The sequence below is a fragment of the Lepus europaeus genome, chromosome 4 (genome assembly GCF_033115175.1).
Source record: "Lepus europaeus isolate LE1 chromosome 4, mLepTim1.pri, whole genome shotgun sequence".
NCBI lineage: Eukaryota > Metazoa > Chordata > Mammalia > Lagomorpha > Leporidae > Lepus > Lepus europaeus.
The window spans coordinates 48,313,076-48,331,880 of record NC_084830.1 but is presented as its reverse complement, the minus strand read 5'-3'; the positions used below and the strand labels follow the sequence as shown (position 1 = coordinate 48,331,880).

At 47.3% G+C, this 18,805-nt stretch overlaps 2 protein-coding genes across 5 annotated transcripts in view; both read left to right on the top strand.

The window, feature by feature from the left end:
- ESRP1 (epithelial splicing regulatory protein 1) overlaps window positions 1–4,560 on the top strand; it is a 63,200-nt gene extending 58,640 nt beyond the window's left edge. Inside the window, exon 16 of the mRNA XM_062189500.1 lies at window positions 4,478–4,560. The gene's annotated coding sequence lies outside the window, so the exon portion shown is untranslated. The remainder of the gene's footprint in view (window positions 1–4,477) is intronic.
- Window positions 4,561–17,403: 12,843 nt separating this feature from the next.
- DPY19L4 (dpy-19 like 4) overlaps window positions 17,404–18,805 on the top strand; it is a 60,750-nt gene continuing 59,348 nt past the window's right edge. For all 4 annotated transcript variants that reach the window (XM_062188232.1, XM_062188234.1, XM_062188235.1 and 1 more), the window contains exon 1: window positions 17,404–17,506. In XM_062188232.1, coding sequence (XP_062044216.1) covers window positions 17,491–17,506 — 16 coding nt within the window. In that variant the 5' untranslated portion in view covers window positions 17,404–17,490. The remainder of the gene's footprint in view (window positions 17,507–18,805) is intronic.

Below are 18,805 nucleotides of genomic sequence, written 5' to 3'. Positions count from 1 at the left end.
TCCATACCTGGGGCTGAGCCAGGTCAAATCCATGAGCCAGAAACTCCATCCTGGACTCTCATGGGTAGTGGGGACCCAAGTACTTTAGCTACCACCTGCTACCTTCTTAGAGTGTGAATTAGCAAGAAACTGGATTGGAAGTGGAACTGGAGTTGGGACTCTGGCCAGCACTTTGATACAGGATGTGGGCATCCCAAACAGCAGCTTAACCTGGTGCACTCAACTGCCCGCCCCATTTATATATTTGAATTGTTTCAGCAACACTGAGTAATAGGCTCATAAAAGAGTTCTGTGGTCTTTGTAAAGAACGTGGAGCATACAGACAGGTACACACACCCTCCACCCAAAGTCAGTTAATCTCACCTCCCAGAAATAACCACAATACATCGTTCCTCTCAGCTTCTTGTTTACCCCTGTGCAACTTTGAACCTTTTTTCTTTCTTCTCAAGTTTATATTGTGAGTATACCTATATTTTCTCCTCTTCACCATTGCTAAATTGATCATCACAAATCATCTTGGGTAGGAGGGTGGCGTAAGCACTTGATCTCCCTCGGGCTCACGTAAGTCTCAGCACAGCCCTGTGAAACATCAGGCCATGTGCTTGTGGTGCTGTGTGCAGATGAGCAGGTGAAGTCCAGAGGGGTCAGGGCACTTGCACAGAGGCATGCCGCTAATGACCAAGCTAGATCCCATATGTCTGGTTTTAGGGTGGGAATCTCTTTTCTGTTGACCATAGAATCATGACAGGGTAAGTGCTTATTGTGGGCTGAATGGTAGCCCCAAAGATAGGAGGGTACTTCACATTTCATGAACAATAGAATTAAAAGACAAATTTATCCTGGTTTAAAAATTTAGAATTGATATGTAGCTTTTTGTTAGTACGCATATTCTGCAGGCTTTTGAAGACCCCTTTTATATCCATACCCCATTCCTAGAGCATTGACCTTGTATGGCAAAAGCTATAAGCTAAGGTTCTTGAGCAGAAGAGTATCATGAATTATCTGGGTAGGCCTTAGATGCAATCAAGGGTATCTGTGTTAGAGAAGGCAGAGGAGAATCAGACACTTGGAAGGGGAGCAGCCGCGTGACCAGGGCAGCAGAGATGGGAGTGATGCAGACAGCCATGGAGTGGCAGCAGCTGCCCGGATGCACTATCCGCTAATGCTTTGATTTCTGACTTCTGGCTCCAAGCTTTTGAGAGAATAAATTTCTTTCAGGCCACCAAATCTGGGTAACTTAATATAGCAGCCACAGGGAATGAACATAATTTCCTAAAAAATAAGTTGAGAGAATGAACTCCCTACTGGTTGTGGGGCCAGGTAGAGATAGGTATTTTATCTGCAAATTAACAGCTGCCTTTACTTTCCAAAAGAGCTGGTGATAGTTGGTTTGTGAGGCTGGCTACCAAAAGTGGTCACTGCCAATCTTTTCATTCTTTTCCCCTATTACTTTCTGTATTTCAGTGGATTATTGTGGTCCCGAAGTGACATATATTTTCTGTATTGCGAATGGAAGCAAAGGATTTTGTATATTCTCCAGTCACACTGTTCAATCTTTTTTTTTTTTTTTTTTTTTTTTTTTTTTGATAGGCAGAGTGCACAGTGAGAGAGACAGAGAGAAAGGTCTTCCTTTACCGTTGGTTCGCCCTCCAATGGCCGCCGCGGCCGGCGCACCGCGCTGATCCGAAGCCAGGAGCCAGGTGCTTCTCCTGGTCTCCCATGCGGGTGCAGGGCCCAAGCACTTGGGCCATCCTCCACTGCACTCCCAGGCCACAGCAGAGAGCTGGCCTGGAAGAGGGGCAACCGGGACAGAATCCGGCACCCCGACCAGGACTAGAACCTGGTGTGCCAGTGCCGCAGGCAGAGGATTAGCCTATTGAGCCACAGCGCCGGCCACACTGTTCAATCTTCTTGTACCCTTGCCCATCAACCCAGCCAACATTGTTGTCTTTCACTCACTGTTGAGTTCCAAGTTTCATGTTCTTTAAGTCTCAAAGACGGTATCGGGCCCTAAATTTGAATGTGCTTGGCTTTTGACATACTATGACAACAGTCCTTGACTATTGCATATAAAGATGACAGTCCTTGAGGTGACATTTCCCTAACCGGTAAATGGACATAAAATCACTTTTACATCTGTACCATTTTTTCCTATGAGAACCAGGTAGATGAATGAATATAAACAAGTTTTATGTGAAGTTCTATATTGATACAAATAAGTTTGTTCCTATGCTTACAACATCCATGGGGCAAAAGGATTTTTTTTCCCCCATTATCAAAATTGCAGATGATAATTAGATTTTGTCAGCTTTCCTATTAATACTTTTTTTCTGTTCCAGGACCCAACCCAGCGTTCTATGCATTTAGTTCTATCTTCTTAGTGTCCTTTGGTCTGTGAGTTTGTCTTGTCATGAGCTCGCCTTTTTTTTTTTTTTTTTTTTTTTTTTTTGGACAGGTAGAGTTGCAGACAGAGAGAAAGGTCTTCCTTCCGTTGGTTCACTCCCCAAGTGGCTGCTACAGCCGACACTGCGCTGATCCGAATCCAGGAACCAGGTGCTTCTTCCTGGTTTCCCATGGGGGTACAGGGGCCCAAGCACCTGGGCCATCCTCCACTGCACTCCCAGGCCACAGCAGAGAGCTGGACTGGAAGAGGAGCAACCGGGATTAGAACCGGCACCCATGTGGGATGCCAGGGCCGCAGGTGGAGGATTAACCAAGTGAGCCATGGCCCCATCCTAATAAGTAGGATGTTAATGGTACTTAGTTCAGAGAGCTATTCTGAAAAATAAAATAATCTGCAGTGTGCCAGTATGGTACAATCATGTTATCTGCTTAGTAAGAAAGTGTTTAAAGGGACAGCTTTGTGCAGTGGATAAAGCCATTGCCTCGATGGCAGCATACCATATGAGTGCCAGTTGGTGCCCTGGCTGCTCCATTTCCGATCTAGCTCCCTGCTAATAGCCTGGGAGAATCAGCAGAAGGTGGCCCAAGTGTTTGGAGTCCCGTACCCATGCGGTTGACTTGGATGAAAGTGCTGGCTTTGGCCTGGCCCAGCCCAGGACATTGTGGCCATCTGGGGAGTAAATCAACAGATGGCAGATCTCTGTCTCTCCCTCTCTCCTCTGTAACTCTGACTTTCAAATGAATCTTAAAAACAGATATCTTAAAATGTCTGTCTTAATTTGAGAGGCAGAGAGAAATTGAGCTAACAAGCTCCCATCTGCTGGTGCATTTCCCAAATGCTCTTGAAGACCAGGACTGGCCTGAGGCCTGAGCCAGGAACCTTCAACTCAATCCAGGACTCCCTTGTGGATGGGAAGAACCCACCTACCCGAGCCATTGCTGCTGCCTCCTTGGGTCTGCATGGCAGAAGTCTAAGTCAGGAGCCAGAGACTGAAATTGCATCTAGGCACTCCAGTAGGGGACCCTGGCAGCTCAATTGCTTGGCCAGATGCCTACTTTGAGAGTTTCTTATAGTAGGGGCAGACATTGTGGGGCAGTGGGTTGGGCTGCCATCTGGGGCATTTGCATCTCATATCAGAGTGCTTGTGCTAGTCTTGGCTCCTCTGCTTCCAATCCAGCTTCCTGCTGGTGCATTTTGGGAGACAGCAGATGATGGTTCAAGTGTTTGGATCCCTTCTACCCACATGGGAGCCCAGATGGAGTTCTTGGCACCTGGCTTCAGCCTGGCCCAGCAGCCCCAGCATTGTAGGTTATTTGGGGAAGTGAACCAGTTGATGTATGATCTCTCTGCCTTTCAAATAAATAAAAGCAAACACTTAAATTTCTTATACTAGACACCAGAATCTACTTTTAAAAATTCCATCTTGCTGGTTTTACTTTGATAATGGTGTTGAACTGGCAATATCAGAAGAGTGCTATGATAGACTGGGGTCCCAGGCTCAGGAATGAACGTAATAGTGTCTGCACTAAAGAACTGAGTTGAGGGGCCAGCCCTGTGGCGCAGTAGGTTAATCCTCCACCTGCGGCGCCGGCATACCATATGGGTGCTGGTTCTAGTCCCAGCTGCCCCTCTTCCAATCTAGCTCTCTGCTATGGCCTGGGAAAGCATTAGAAGATGGCCCAAGTGCTTGGGCGCCTGCACCTGCATGGGAGACGGGGAAGAAGCTCCTGGTTTTGGATCAGCGCAGCTCCAGCCGTTGCAGCCATCTGGGGAGTGAACCACCAAAAGGGAGACCTTTCTCTGTCTCTACCTCTCACTGTAACTCTGCCTCTCAAATAAATAAATGAAAAAAAAAAAAAAGAAAAAAAGAACTGGGTTAAGTGAGGGTGTGAAAACACACGTGTCAAACACAAAGGGTATCAAGTTATGGGAAATGCCATCGATGTCTATGTATAATAAAAATGTGGACTATCTTGCAGCTGTGTTGGTTCTTTTGGAACTTGAATTCTGTTTTGTGGCTGTTAAGAATTAAGTTTACAGACTACAATGTTTTCTTTTTATTTTTCCCCTCAGTGTTTGAAAGATATATGGTGATCCTGAAGCCATCAGACACAAGAGAACTTCTGCAACTTCAGGAGAAGTTTGTCTACCCTCAGGCTGCAGTATTTTCAGCAAACATGATTGGACAGTGGGCCTGTACCTTATCTTTTGGTGGAGTGAAAAATTTGAGCCAGTGAAGCCAAATCCTTGTAGCAAGCGGCTTTCAGCCCATCTGGACCCTTGCTGATTGCAAACAGGCATTTAAAATGTGAATCTGAAATCAAACGTCTCCATTACTTCCAGCTAAGATGGAACCATAGGTGTTTCCTAAGTTTTAATTCTTGGATACAAAAATACTCCACTAGTGCCTGCCACCTGCACCATGAACTCTTGTTATAGAAGCTTCCTTTCTGTGCATTCCCACTCTTTGCTCTCCATCTCCTTTTGTCTTGCACAGTGATGCTGTCTTGCTAAGTATTTCAAGCATATGGTCTTGGAATACTTAAATTGCCAACTCAAGAAAGGGAATAAAACTAATATTTGCCCAGTCTCTTGGCCATGATGATATCTTACAGTAAAAAACAAAATGATTTTTTTAAAACCTGTGGACAAATCAGAATAGTGTACCCTTCACGAACGAAACACACGTAGTTAAGTTTGGGTCTTTCTCTCAGCAGGTACCAGTTGTAAATAAGAAAGAAGTAGGGGCCAAAACGAAAACCAAAAGTGAAGCAGCTACATGTCATTAGTAATTTCTAGTTTGAACTGTAACTGAATATTGTGGCTTTGTATGTATTATTTTATATTGTACTTTTTTCATTATTGATCGTTTGGACTTTAATAACAAATTCCATAGATTTTAATGTCACAAGAAATAAGACTATTTGAACAGTGTATTCTAGAAAGCAATATACTAACTGAAGTGAATGCTTGTATATATTAAGATAGCCTTAAACCTCTTTCTCTAATGCCTTAACTGTCAAACAATTACAACTTTTAAAAGTGTAGAGCGATAGGTAGCCTGCCAGACTGAGAGGTAAACACTATGCCGTTAGCGCAGCTGCTGATGTTGTCAGTGTTTAGCACTGTGAGTTTAGCTGTGTTTATGCTACAAAAGTGCAATATTAGACACTAGCTAGCTAGGACTGCTGCCTCATGTACTCCAAAGAGGAAGACAGGATTTGATTAAGTGCACATATTTCTTTAAGTTACTCATATTGTCCTTTGCTTGGATGCAATGCCATGCTATTTTTATTTGCTTAACATTAATTTGATGAACACCTTGAACAGACAGCCAAACATTACCCCTCTACCTGGCCAGCAGTGGACCTTGCTTGCAGTGAGGGTTAAAGAAGATAACCATTTTTTGTATGTGTGAAAATTGGTGATAACTGGCACTTAAGATCAGAAATAAAGTTCTTTATACTTAATGCCTTAAGATGCTCTTTGCCCAAACTCTGACTTTAAGATAGGCAGTAAAAGCACAATACTACTGAGTTTTTGTAGAATTGTTACATTTGATAATAAAACTCACCTGTTTAATCTCAGTGCTTGCGTTACTTTTTTTTTTTTTTTTTAAGATGTATTGACTTATATGAAAGGTGGAACCACAGAGATCTTTCATTCACAGGTTCACTCTCCAAATGGCCACCTCACCAAGGCTGGGCCAGGCAGAAACCTGCAGCCTGGAGTTCCATCCAAGTCTCACACATGTGTGGCAGGAACTCAAGCATTCGGTCCATCATCTGCCTTCCCCGGTGCATTAGCAGAAAGTTAGATCAGAAGTGAAGTAGGCAGGACTGCAGCCTGCACTCCAGTGTGGGATGCAAGTGTCCCAAGGAGTGGCTTAATCACTGCCTCCGGCCCACCTTTGCATTCCTCTTTTGTTATTAGAAGATTTATGGTAATGGGTGAAAAGTTGTGGATTAGCCATCTCTTCCTGGGGTGGTTAGGTTTTCCCTATGCTTACAATAAAAGTGATAAATTACTGGTAATTTACAAAAGGTGTCATTGATGTTTGAACTCAAGTTCTAGTCAAGCATCCTTTGTAAATCATTGAAATTTTGAAATTCTTAGCAGTTATAATAGTTACAGATACTTGTTCTTGCATCTTGTTGCTGAATCTCCATTTACACAAGAATTTTAAAACTTTTTCACATAAAACTAGTAAAATGTAGCACTTTCATGTTTCTAAGCCCCACAGGGTCCTTGTGTGTTCCAGTTACTCTGCTGATGAGAAGTTCTCTAACGGTATCTCCAAATGGACCCATATTTTAGGGCTGGGGTCAAGTCTCACCTAACTTCTAACATTTCATAGCAACACACATGAGTGTTGTTAGAGTTACATACTGATAAGCTCTTGTTAGCTCAAATGTATTAGTTGTGAAGTTACAACCTCAAGGGCAAGAAGTATATATCCCCACTTTAACCTCAATGTCTAATTCATTTGTGTTCACTGTGTTCTTGTTAAATATTCAAGGAAGTTTGGTTCCCCTGGGAGAGTTCTTCAGTCCTAGCCCTTGCCAACCTCATCAGCGAAAATGGAGCATACAGCTGTGTTCCTCAGCTGTCGTCCTTGCTGCTATCACTGCAGGGAAGGGGCAGAGTTCTCCTCGGCAAGATGAGATTCTCAACCGCCGTCCTCCTTGCTTTGGGACCTCGAGCAGATATTTAAAGTTGCACCAGGCTCTTTGCTGCCTTCAATCCAGTGAAAGTTGCCTGGGCTGAGATAATATGCCTGATACCTCCCTGGAATAGCACCTGGTACACCTACTCTGTAGTCCACTCCCCAGTCCATGTGCTAATACGAGGAGACACGGGCCAGGCAAGAGCTGCTCAGCTTTGAGGACCTGATGACCACGGGGAAGAAACTCAAGCATTAGAGATCATTGCATGGGTCTCTTAGAAAACTTGTTTTTCTACAATTCTGCCTCTGTGTTAAGTGAGATCTTGACAAGAATTCAGAGTGTAAACCTGGGAGGAATGGTTTTAGAAGCAAGCTACTTGCCTCTCCTAATGCCCTTTATCATTCCGTTTAATACCTTTATGTAGAAGGTGAAGGGATTTTTGGGCCAAAACCCAAGCTGCTAATCATTTCCCTAAGAGTATAGTATAAGATACAGTCAACCAACCACTGAGAACGTATGTGCCCAATAACAAGTATTCAATTGATTAAATGAATCTTCACAACAAGCCCTTAGGTACATAGGTGGTTGTGGTGGGAGTGGGAGTAGGAGTAGATAGGAAATTAAAGCTTAAGTAAAACCTGCTCAAGGTTGTACGGAGTATAAAAACTTGACTGGTGGGTGTACTCAGTATTCTTGGTTACTACTTTGCTAATATTTTACAAGTATGACTCATGTCTGCCTTTTATAACCTACGTGTCCTTAATTCAGCTGCCTTATATTGTTGCTGTTCTAAAAGTGAGTGTTGACAAATGGGTAAGAAACTACTACTTTTACATCTGTGTTTGAGCTAGTTTAAAAAAAAATAAATAAACTTTTATTTTCATGTATTTGAGAGGCTCTGAGAGAGTGCATGCAGTGGTTCACTCCCCAAATGTGTACAATGGCCAGGGCTGGGCCAGGCCAAAACCAGGATCCTGGAACTCAGGCTGGATCTCCCATGTGAGTGGCAGAGACCTAAGTACCCCTCAGGCATGCATGACCAGCAAGCTGAAATCAAAAGTGGAGCTAGAGGCCGGCGCCGTGGCTCAACAGGCTAATCCTCCGCCTTGCGGCGCCGGCACACCGGGTTCTAGTCCCGGTCGGGGCACCGATCCTGTCCTGGTTGCCCCTCTTCCAGGCCAGCTCTCTGCTGTGGCTAGGGAGTGCAGTGGAGGATGGCCCAAGTCCTTGGGTCCTGCACCCCGTGGGAGACCAGGAGAAGCACCTGGCTCCTGCCATCGGAACAGCGCGGTGCGCCGGCCGCAGCGCGCTACCGCGGCGGCCATTAGAGGGTGAACCAACGGCAAAAGGAAGACCTTTCTCTCTGTCTCTCTCTCTCACTGTCCACTCTGCCTGTCAAAAAAAAAAAAGTGGAGCTAGGGGTCACCGCTGTGGCATAGCAGGTATAGCCTCCACCTGCAGTCCGGCATCCCACATGGGTGCCGGTTCATGTCCTGGCTGTTCCACTTCCGATCCAGCTCCCTGCTACGGCCTGGGAAAGCAATGGAAGATGGCCCAAGTCCTTGAGCCCCTGCACCCATGTGGGAGACCTGGAAGAAGCTCCTGGCTCCTGGTTTCGAATCAGCACAGCTCCAGCCGTTGCCACCATTTGGGGAGTGAACCAGCAATGCAAGACTTTCTCTCTCTCTCTGCCTCTGCTCTCATAACTCTTTCAAGTAAATAAGTAAATCTTTATTAAAAAAAAAAAAAAAAAAGCAGAGCTAGGACTCAAACCCAGGCACTCTGATATAGGATGTGGGTGTCTTAAGTGCTGTGTCAAATGCTCACCCCTGAGCTGGTACTGAATCCCATTTGATAGTAGTAGGGTCAAGTGCTAAAAACCTCTTTAAGGGTTGATGTAAAATACTCACCTTGTTCTAGTACTCAGCCTTCCCTACCTGATTGTGCTCCTCATGGTTCTATCCTCAGCCATCTTCTCTTTCCTTCTCACCGAGTGAATAAATTCCTCTATTTTCACACTCCTTTGTGGAGCTGTAGACTCCTCCACCCAACATCCAGTGAACGTTTCCTCACGGATGTCTCCCAGGCATTTCAAACTCCACATGCTTAAGATGGAACCCTCCCATGTCCAAAACCTGCTGCCCCTTGGGGGCGTTGTACTCCCGAAATTAGCACCATTCACAGCCGGGTGTTGAAGTTAAGGAAGTCATTTTTAATTAGTTCACCATTCTAGTCACCACTGTGTCACCCATTTTTGTCTCGATATTGAGACTCTGCACCAAATTTTGCCACCTTCTATTTCCAGAATGAGTTTTAAATTTCTTATTTTTTAAGAACATTTATTGGGGCCGATGCTGTGGCACAGCGGGTTAGTGCCCTGGCCTAGAGCACTGGCATCTCATGTGGGCGCCGGTTCGAGTCCCAGCTGCTCCACTTCTGGTCCAGCTCTCTGCTATGGCCTGGGAAAGCAGTGGAAGATGGCCCAAGTCCTTGGGCCCCTGCACCCACGTCGGAGACCTGGAGGAAGCTCCTGGCTTCTGGCTTCAGATTGGCGCACAGCTCTGGCTGTTGCAGTCATCTAGGGAGTGAACCATCTGATGGAAGACCTCTCTCTCTCTCAGCCTCTCCTCTCTCTGTGTAACTCCGACTTTCAAATAAATAAATTTTTAATAAAATTAATAAATAATAAAAATTTATTTATTTGAAAGTCAGAGTTACAGAAAGAAAGAGATGGAGTTCTTCTGTCTGCTGGCTCACTCCCCAAATCGCCTCAATGGCCCTGACTGGGCCAGGCTGACGCCAGGAGCCAGGAACTTCTTTTGGAACTCACACATGTATGTTAGGGGCCCAAGCACTTGGACTATCCTCCTCTGGCTTCCCAGGAACATCTGCAGGAAATGGAACAGCTGGGATTTGAACTAGCGCCCTATGGGATGCTGGTATTGCAGGCAGCGGCTATTCCTGCTGTGCCACAATACTGGTCCTTCATATTTAGTTTTGAGACCGAGATCTCCCATCCACTGGTTCACTTCCCATGGAGGCAACAGAAGTGGCACAGTTAATTGAGCTCTTCCTGTCACCAACATGACAGACCTGGATTGAGCTCCTGGCTCACAGCCAGTCTTTGTGAGCCTTTGGGGAGTGAACCAGCAGATAGAAACTCTCTGTTCCTCTAATTAAATAAAAATTTGTAAAAAAAAAAAAATTTTTTTTTGACAGGCAGAGTGGACAGTAGAGAGAGAGAGACAGAGAGAAAGGTCTTCCTTTTTGCCATTGGTTCACCCTCCAATGGCTGCCGTGGCCGGCACACCGCGCTGATCCCAAGCCAGAAGCCAGGTGCTTCTCCTGGTCTCCCATGGGGTGCAGGGCCCAAACACTTGGGCCATCCTCCACTGCACTCCCTGGCCACAGCAGAGAGCTGGCCTGGAAGAGGGGCAACCGGGACAGGATCAGTGCCCCGACCAGGACTAGAACCCGGTGTGCCGGCACCGCAAGGCGGAGGATTAGCCTGTTAAGCCACGGCGCCGGCCAAAATTTGTAAAAATTTATCTTCATTCCTGCAGGTGAAAATGAATATTTCTCTCCCCTTTTTTTAAAGAAAGATTTATTTATTTATTTGAAAGTCAGAGTTACACAGAGAGAGGAGAGGCAGAGAGTGAGAGAGGTGTTCCTATCCAATGGTTTACTCCCCAATTGGCCGCAAATGGCCAGAGCTGCGCTGATCCAAAGCCAAGGGCCAGGAGCTTCTTCCAGGTCTCCCACGTGGGTACAGGGGCCCAAGGACTTGGGCCATCCTCTACTGCTTTCCCAGGCCATAGCAGAGAGCTGGATTGGAAGTGGAGCAGCCGGGTCTCAAACCAGTGCCCATAATGGAAGCTGGCGCTTCAGGCCAGGGCGTTAACCCACTGTGCCACAGTGCCAGCCCCGAATATTTCTCTTTTTTTTAAAAAAAATTTGCTCTTTTACTTGAGAGGCAGAGAGAGAAAGATCTTCCATCTGCTGGTTCACCCCCCAAATGGCCACAACGGCTGGACCTGGGCTGATCCAAAACAAGCAGTCAGGAACTTCTTCCGGATCTTCCACATGGGTGCAGGGGCCCATGCACGTGAGCCATCCTCTACTGCTTTTCCAGGCCATCATCAGGGAGCTGGATCGGAAGTAGAGCAGCCAGGACTTGAACCAATGCCCATAAGGGAATGCCAGTGCCACAGGCAGATGCTTAACTTACTAGCCACAGCGCCTGCTCCATGAATGTTTCGCCTAAGAGTTTTTATAAATTTAAGTGTTGTTTAAAAAGCAACGCTTATTTTTTTAGCACAATTTTGTCAATTTTAAATGTTACTATTATTCTTATTAATGATATGCTTTTCACATTGAAATACAAATTCAAAGGGTCACTTTTTATAAGGCAGTACACATCCAAAGAGAGTCAGATATGCTAGTTACCAAAACATGATTATTTGGCCTGCTCCTGCCATCTACTGGACATGTAGTGCTACTTGTTATTCTCCACTACAGGGTTTACACCTAGGATTCCTTTTTTTTTTTTTTTTTTTTTTTTTTAAGCTGTGTTTATTTGAAAGACAGAGTTACAGAAAGGCAGAGGCAGAGAAAGGGAGAGAGGTCTTCCATCCGCTGGTTCACTCTCCAACTGACCACAATGGCCAGAGCTGTGCTTATCCAAAGCCAGGAGCCAGGAGCTTCTTCTGGGTCTCTCGCACAGGTTCAGGGACCTGAGGACTTAGACCATCTTCCACTGCTTTCCCAGGCCATAGCTGAGGGCTGGATCAGAAGTGGAGCAACCAGGACTTGAACTGGTGCCCTTATGGGATGCCAGCACTGCAGATGGTAGCTTTACCCGCTACACTACAGTGCCAGCTCCTACACCTAGGATTCTTCTAGGATTTAAATTTTTTCTATTCTTAAATCCTACCATAATTCCCCAAACTGATGAGTCATGGCAGTTTTCCTGTTGTACAATAGCTATAATAGTAATAAGTCATTATTGTGGTAGAAAACATTTTCTCTGCAAATCATTGCACTCTATCAGATATCTACACTTTGGAGTGGGAGCACCGTCCGATGTGGCAGGTGTAGACGGAGCCACTATGTGATCCTCAGAGGCCAGTTGGCTGAAGGGTATGTCACTGGCCACCCCAGGCAGCAGACGGCCCACCTGGGTCTGGCCTGAGCCCTTTGTAGGCTGGGAAAACAGCCGAAGTAACTTCCTCTGTCAGGACTTTAGGAATGGAAGATGTTTTTCTGAATTAATGGAATTGAGGTACTCAGAGTCTGCCTTTATCTAAATATCATGTCTAGCAAAAGAAGAAAATGTTTAACCTGTCATTTCCATGTGCTGAGAAGGCCTGTGGGTATTCAGCCTCAGTCTCTACATGTGGTTGTCTGAGTTAGCAAAAACAAAAACATAAATAAAGTGTATGTTGGGCCAGGGGTTTGGCCTAGTGGATAAGATGCTCATGTCCCATACCACAGCAGGTCTCAGCTCTGGGTCAGCTGGGCTTTAACATCAGGTGAGTTCAGCGCTCAGAGCCTTGGCATCAAGTGAGCGCAGGGAGGGCTGGCTGGGAGAACTCTCCTGGGAAGGTCTCAGTGCAGTGGGTCAACCCAGAGCATCCACTCTGCCGCCCTCAGGGGAGTCTTTTCAGAGTCTCACTGGGTCTCTCAGTGTGCAGTTTATATATACAGTTTCTATACAGTCAGCGTACAGTGGATAAGGTCCCGAGGATGACGTGTGCAGGCCATGGGCAGTTCTTATCACGTCCCAGAGCAGTTTAGCTCTTGCTCATTTCTTAATATTATGGTGAAGCTGGCTGATGCCATGGCTCACTTGGCTAATCCTCCGCCTGTGGCACCAGCACCCCGGGTTCTAGACCTGGTTGCTCCTCTTCCAGTCCAGCTCTCTGCTGTGGCCCAGGAAGGCAGTGGAGGATGGCCCAAGTGCTTGGGTCCCTGCACCCGCATGGGAGACCAGGAGGAAGTACCCGGCTCCTGGCTTTGGATCGGCGCAGCGCCAGCCACAGCGGCCATTAGGGGAGTGAACCAACGGAAGGAAGACCTTTCTCTCTGTCTCTCTCTCACTGTCTATAACTCTCTCTTGTGTGTCTCTCTCACTGTCTAACTCTGCCTGGCAATAAAAAACAACAACAAAAAATTATGGTGAAACTGCTTAATTTTTGCTCCCTACACGGCCTCATAAATAAATCTTTAAAAAAATTTAACTCATTTTTAAATTTGAGAGAGAAGATAAGAAAGAGTGAGAAACAGAGTATTCCCATCTGCTAATTCACTCTCCAAATGTCCAGAGTGATCTGGGCTGGACCAGGTCAAAGCCAGGAGCCAGGAACACATCCCATGGGGGTGGTAGGGACCCAAGTACTTGAGCTATCGTTTGCTACCTCCCAGGGTCTGCAAGAGCAGGAAATTGGAGTCAGCAGTAGAGCGGGACTCTGATATGGAAAGAGGGTGTCTTAACTGGTGTCTTAACCACTAGGTTGATTACCCCTCCCAAGACTTCACTTTCCAAAAAAAAAAGTTTATTTGTTCTTAGATATTTGAAAGAATGACAGAGAGAAACCGAGGTGGGGCGGGAGGGGGAGGGGAGAAATCTTTCATCCACTGGTTTATTCCCCCAAATGCTTCCAATAGCCAGGCTGGGCCCCGGCTAAAGGCAGAGCCAGGAACTCCATCAAGGTCTCCCATGTGGGTTTCAGGGACTCAAGGACTTCTGTCATTATCTGTTGCCTCTCAAGGTGTGCATTAGTAGGACGCTGAATGAGAAGCAGAGGCAGAAGTCAATCCCAGGCACTCTGATATGTTGTCCCTATGTCCCTAGGAGCAGCTTACCCCTCCGTGCCACAACGTCTGCCCCAAGACTTCTTAAAATCTAGTCTCAAAGAGCAATATGATTTTCTGGCATGTCTAGAAGTTTGATGACCCCTTCTGTGTACAATGGATATTTTTAGAGAGTAATATGAAATGATCTTTAAGTAAAACACCATTTGAGAAAATGTGGAAAGTTTACAGTTGGTCAAGGGGAGGCAAACAGAATGAAATGACCCCTCAAAATCTGGACCGGAAACTAGCAGGACTAAGTTTGCCAGTCAAGTTGATATGAGGGGAAACAAGTAGGAAGACTAGGTAGCAACAGGTGAGCTGGAAGATTTTGCTCACAATTTCCGCCTCTAGTCCTGCACTGTAACTCTACCCCATCACGTGTCAATCCTGTAAGTCCACTCTTCCATGAGGTGCCTGCTTCCCCTGTGCAGGAAGAAGGAGACACTATGAGGGCCAAGCAGAAGCTGAGCTGCAGGTGCAGGCACCATGAAATGCCCAGAAAGCCTCACGCACACCAAACCCCACCCAGACTTCACTCCACGAGTATATTCAATTAGTGTACCACCCTGAAGAGGACTGTTACACATGGGAAAAGCCCTTTTTGCTTTGTGGCTTCTGGTCCTCTCACATTCTCTCCTTGTAGGCAACTCTCTGATCCACTTATGATGGATCCCTCTCCAGGTGGGGTCCCCACACTCAAGTGTGAATGTATATTCACTCTGTCACTTTTAAATAAATCCTTTTCTCATTTCTGCACTTTTTTAAAAATCATAGCTTGCTTACTTTTTAAAAAAAAATATTAGGGGCTGGCGCCATGGCACACTAGGTTAATCTTCTGCCTACAGCGCCAGCATCCCATATGGGCGCCTGTTCTAGTCCTGGTTGCTCCTCTTCCAGTCCAGCTCTCTGCTGTGGCCTGGGAAAGCAGTGGAGGATGGCCCAAGTGCTAGGCCCCTGCACCCACGTGGGAGACCTGGCTCCTGGCTTCAGATCAGCGTGGCTTTGGCCGTTGCGGCCACTTGGGGAGTGAACGAGCAGAAGGAAGACCTTTCTATCTGTCTCTCTCTCATTGTCTGTAACTCTGCCTGTCAAATAAATAAATAAATAAAATATTTATTTGGAAGTCAGAATTACACAGAGAGGAGAGGCAGGGAGAGAGAGAGGTCTTCCATTGCTGGTTCACTCCTCAGTTGGCCACAGGAGCCAGGAACTTCCTCTGGGTCTTCGCATGTGGGTGCAGGGGCCCAAGGACTTTGGCCATCTTCCACTGCTTTCCCAGGCCACAGCAGAGAGCTGGATCGGAAGTGGAGCAGCCAGGAATCGAACCGGCACCCATATTGGATGCCAGCACTGCAGGTGGAAGTCTCACCTGCTATGCCACAGCGCTGGCTCCTGCATTGTTTTTGTGGCTCTGTTTTGAGTTCTTATTTCTGTAGGGGCAAGAACTTGGAATACAAACTGAGATAGATATTCCTGTAACAAAGTTCTAACTTTTGGAGCATGTGTCCACTAGCCTTGTGCATTACCACCTGGAAGCAGTGGTCTTATGGAACTGACCTACTGGAAACTCAGCTGTAAAGCCTGCTGCAAGGCTACATCTTGAGTAGTTAAGAGTTTTACTTTTTTGGGGGTGCAGCACAAATAGAAGGAATCTTTAAAAAAAGCACATATTTTGCATTACATGTCTTATTTCTTTCACAGCAAGTTAAATTGGGTCTGGGCTCAGACATTCCACTTTTTTTTTTTTTTTTTTTCACTTTCATCTTCTTTAGAAGTGTTAGGATTCCCCCTAGGCAACACAATCAGTGGTCTACTAATTTCTGTGAAATCATTGAATAATTATCTCTAACTTCTTTCATAGTTCCTTTTTTTAAAATTACTTATTTGAAAGGTAGAGTTACAGAGAGAGAGAGAGAGAGATAGTTCTTCCTTGCACTGATTCACTCCCTGAATGGCCACAGATAATCTGGGAGCCAGAAGCTTCTTCTGGGTCTCCCACATGGCTGCAGGCAGCCAAGCACTTGGGCCATATTCGCTGCTTTCCCAGGCCATTATAATGCAGGAAGCTGGACCAGAAGTGGTGCAGCTCAGAATTGAGTGGACACCCATAAGGGATGCCAGCAGGCGGCCTAACCTACTAAGCCACAACCCTGGGTCCTCCAATTCAGATTTGGAAAAGCTTTTTTTTCTTTATTTCACCCACTACTATATAGAGCAGGCAAGTTTACTATTAAATCAATTCACCACCTTCAGGCAATCTGAATGATCTGTATAGGCTATCACGTTAATAAACTTGGGTAACAGTCGCCCTCAAGGGCCACCTTATTGGCCTCCCAAGAGGTACAGCTTGCAGCTAATCTGATAAGCAAGACCCAAGTATCCGCTGCCCACGTTCAGGGGCCCTGCCATATCCTGTGGTTTTCAAGGTCTGCTGATTCTGTTTCCTCTCGGCTTTGCTCTTTTCTGCTCCAGTTTCTACCTCATGGTGTGCTGCTTTTTGAAGGCAAAAGATGCAATCAAATACATAAAATAGAGCTCCTGGAACTGTTTCTGCATAACACTGCAAAAAAAGAAAAAAACCAGGATAGCTTCTCCTCAAATTTGCTAACTTAATAAACGTACTATTTGGAGAAATTTGCTACCTGCTAAGGGACATCCCTAAATACCCCATGACTTCACTGAGTTCTTGGGCTTGTTTCTTACTTTTTAAAACGGGTATTTTATGGGTTCCTAAATTTACCTTATGTATTGTTGGGAAAATTCCAGATAGAATCAAAGTGAAGCCGTAAACAGTGTAACAAGTTGAAAACTACGTTCTATTGCTATGGGATGTGTACGTGCACCCCCTGAGCCACAGACCACAGTGCTATGGTGTCCCCCTCCCCTTCTCCAAGATCATAAAATGCAAATATGCCTATGGAACCAATTCCAAGCGCAAACTTCTTTCTGGTAATGGTCAAGCGGTGTACTAAGCCAAAGCGCCACTGAGCCCTGAAACCCCTGCGAGAACGCAGGCGCCGGCTGCAGGTCGCAGCCCGGGACCCACTTCTGGCCGGGACGAGCCTGGCGACCTGCACTGCGCTGGACCAGTTTCCTCTCGGTCAAACGGGGCGGGGATGGCGGCTGGATGTGGGAGATGTAGCTGAGGATGGCCGGTCTCCGACTCCTAGAGAGTTCGCGGAAAGCACGCTCGGGCCTCGCCTTTCGGCGAAGGGATGGGCGACGGGAGGCGCCGCAGGGAGAACCAGCAGCCTAGCTCTCCCAGGAAGCAGCCGGCGAGGACTAGCAGCCGTGGGCGGCGCCCCCACCGCCGAGCCTCCTTCCTGCCCGCGCAGGCCCAGGCGCCGCAGCGAAACGCTCCGGCCGCCCTCCGCTCCCAGCACTGTGGTTCCCGGGCAGCCCGGGGGACGCGGTTGGCGGCGACACCGGAGGGGGGCGGGTCAGGAAGTGGGGGCGCGGCGGCCGGGAGCGGGCCCGGGGCGGCCGAGGGCTTCGGCGACGCGGAGGGAGGGAGCCGCCGGGCCGCGCGGGAGCCGCAGGAGTCCCTCGGCGTCCGCAGAGACGATGGCGGAGGAAGAAGGTGACGGCCCTGGGGTCCGGCGCGCCAACTGCCGCCGGTGGTCTCGGGGAAGCGGGGCGGGGGCGCGAGGGGCCCGGAGGCCTGGACGGCTGGCGGCCGCGGCGCGCGGAGGGCGGGAAGGCGCCCGGGCTTCGGGTGAATGTGCAGAGACATTGGGAAGGAGCGGGGCGAGTGGCCCGAAGTTTTGTCTGCCGGAGTGGGAAGCAAAGGTGGAGCTTAAAGTTGGGAATCGGTTGGGAGCGAGAAAGCCGTTGGGGGAGTGGTTGAGGGAGAGGGCTGCGAGCAGACCCCTCTGCGGGGCGGCGGGCGCTGTTTGGGTTAGGAGATGGAGGTTTCGGGAGTGTGTAGCCGCTTTGAATGGGACAGCTGTTTAGCCGGCGATTCCCCCCACCCCGTCCTGAGCGCGATCTGTAGAGGTGCGTGGACGCGGACGAAGGCTCAAGTGTGCGAGGGCACGCGCGCCCCGAGTGTACATCGAGACAGGTATTTGGGGTCAACGCCGTAAGTGAATTGGAAGGGCATGGACACGCAGACGGTGAGGAAGGCCACGCTCACTTAGGACGAGTGGGAAATGGCAAACGGCAGAGACGTGCAGGTAGTCTCGGCTGGGGAATGGCGAGGCCCGGAGCGGGGTCCAGTGGATGGGACTGGGCAAGGGTCTGCACGCCGCCTCAGAGCCGGCGCAGGATGTCTGTGCAGAGTGAGAGGTGTGGGAGCAGAATGGGAAGTTGGAAGAAACTTACCAGCTAAGGCTAGATCGAACAAGGAAATATTCATGGCATTACCGACTTCGTGGTCCCTCCCCTTGGTTTCAAGAATAGGAATGTATGCGTCCCTTGACTGAGCAGTTAGGGATTGCATTTCTGGTGGAAGACGTGGCTTTTTACTTCCTTGAATTTTGAGTTATGATAGGAGAGTTGATTTAGGTGTAAACCTTTTCAAACCAAAAATGCAAAGAATTCAATGGAAAGAAAGCTTTTAAAAAAAAATTAAGTATAAGAAGTGTTTACTGCTCTGTGACTTGCTACCCTGCCCCTAGGCTCATGTTTCCTTTTCATTTCCTTCCTCTTCCTGGAGTTTTCAGAGATTTAGCACTGCTCTAAATTTATGACACTCTGCCTAAAAACAGCTTCAAAACCAATGCTATTTGTAGGTGGTAATGAAGAATGTAATTCCATTTGTTTCCCTGGTTCTGTCTGTGGTGGCAGTATATTTCATTTGGAACATTACGTGGTATGGTTTCCTTCTCTGACTGATTGCAAATCAATTGGGGTAGGTTGGTAAACTAGATAGTATGTT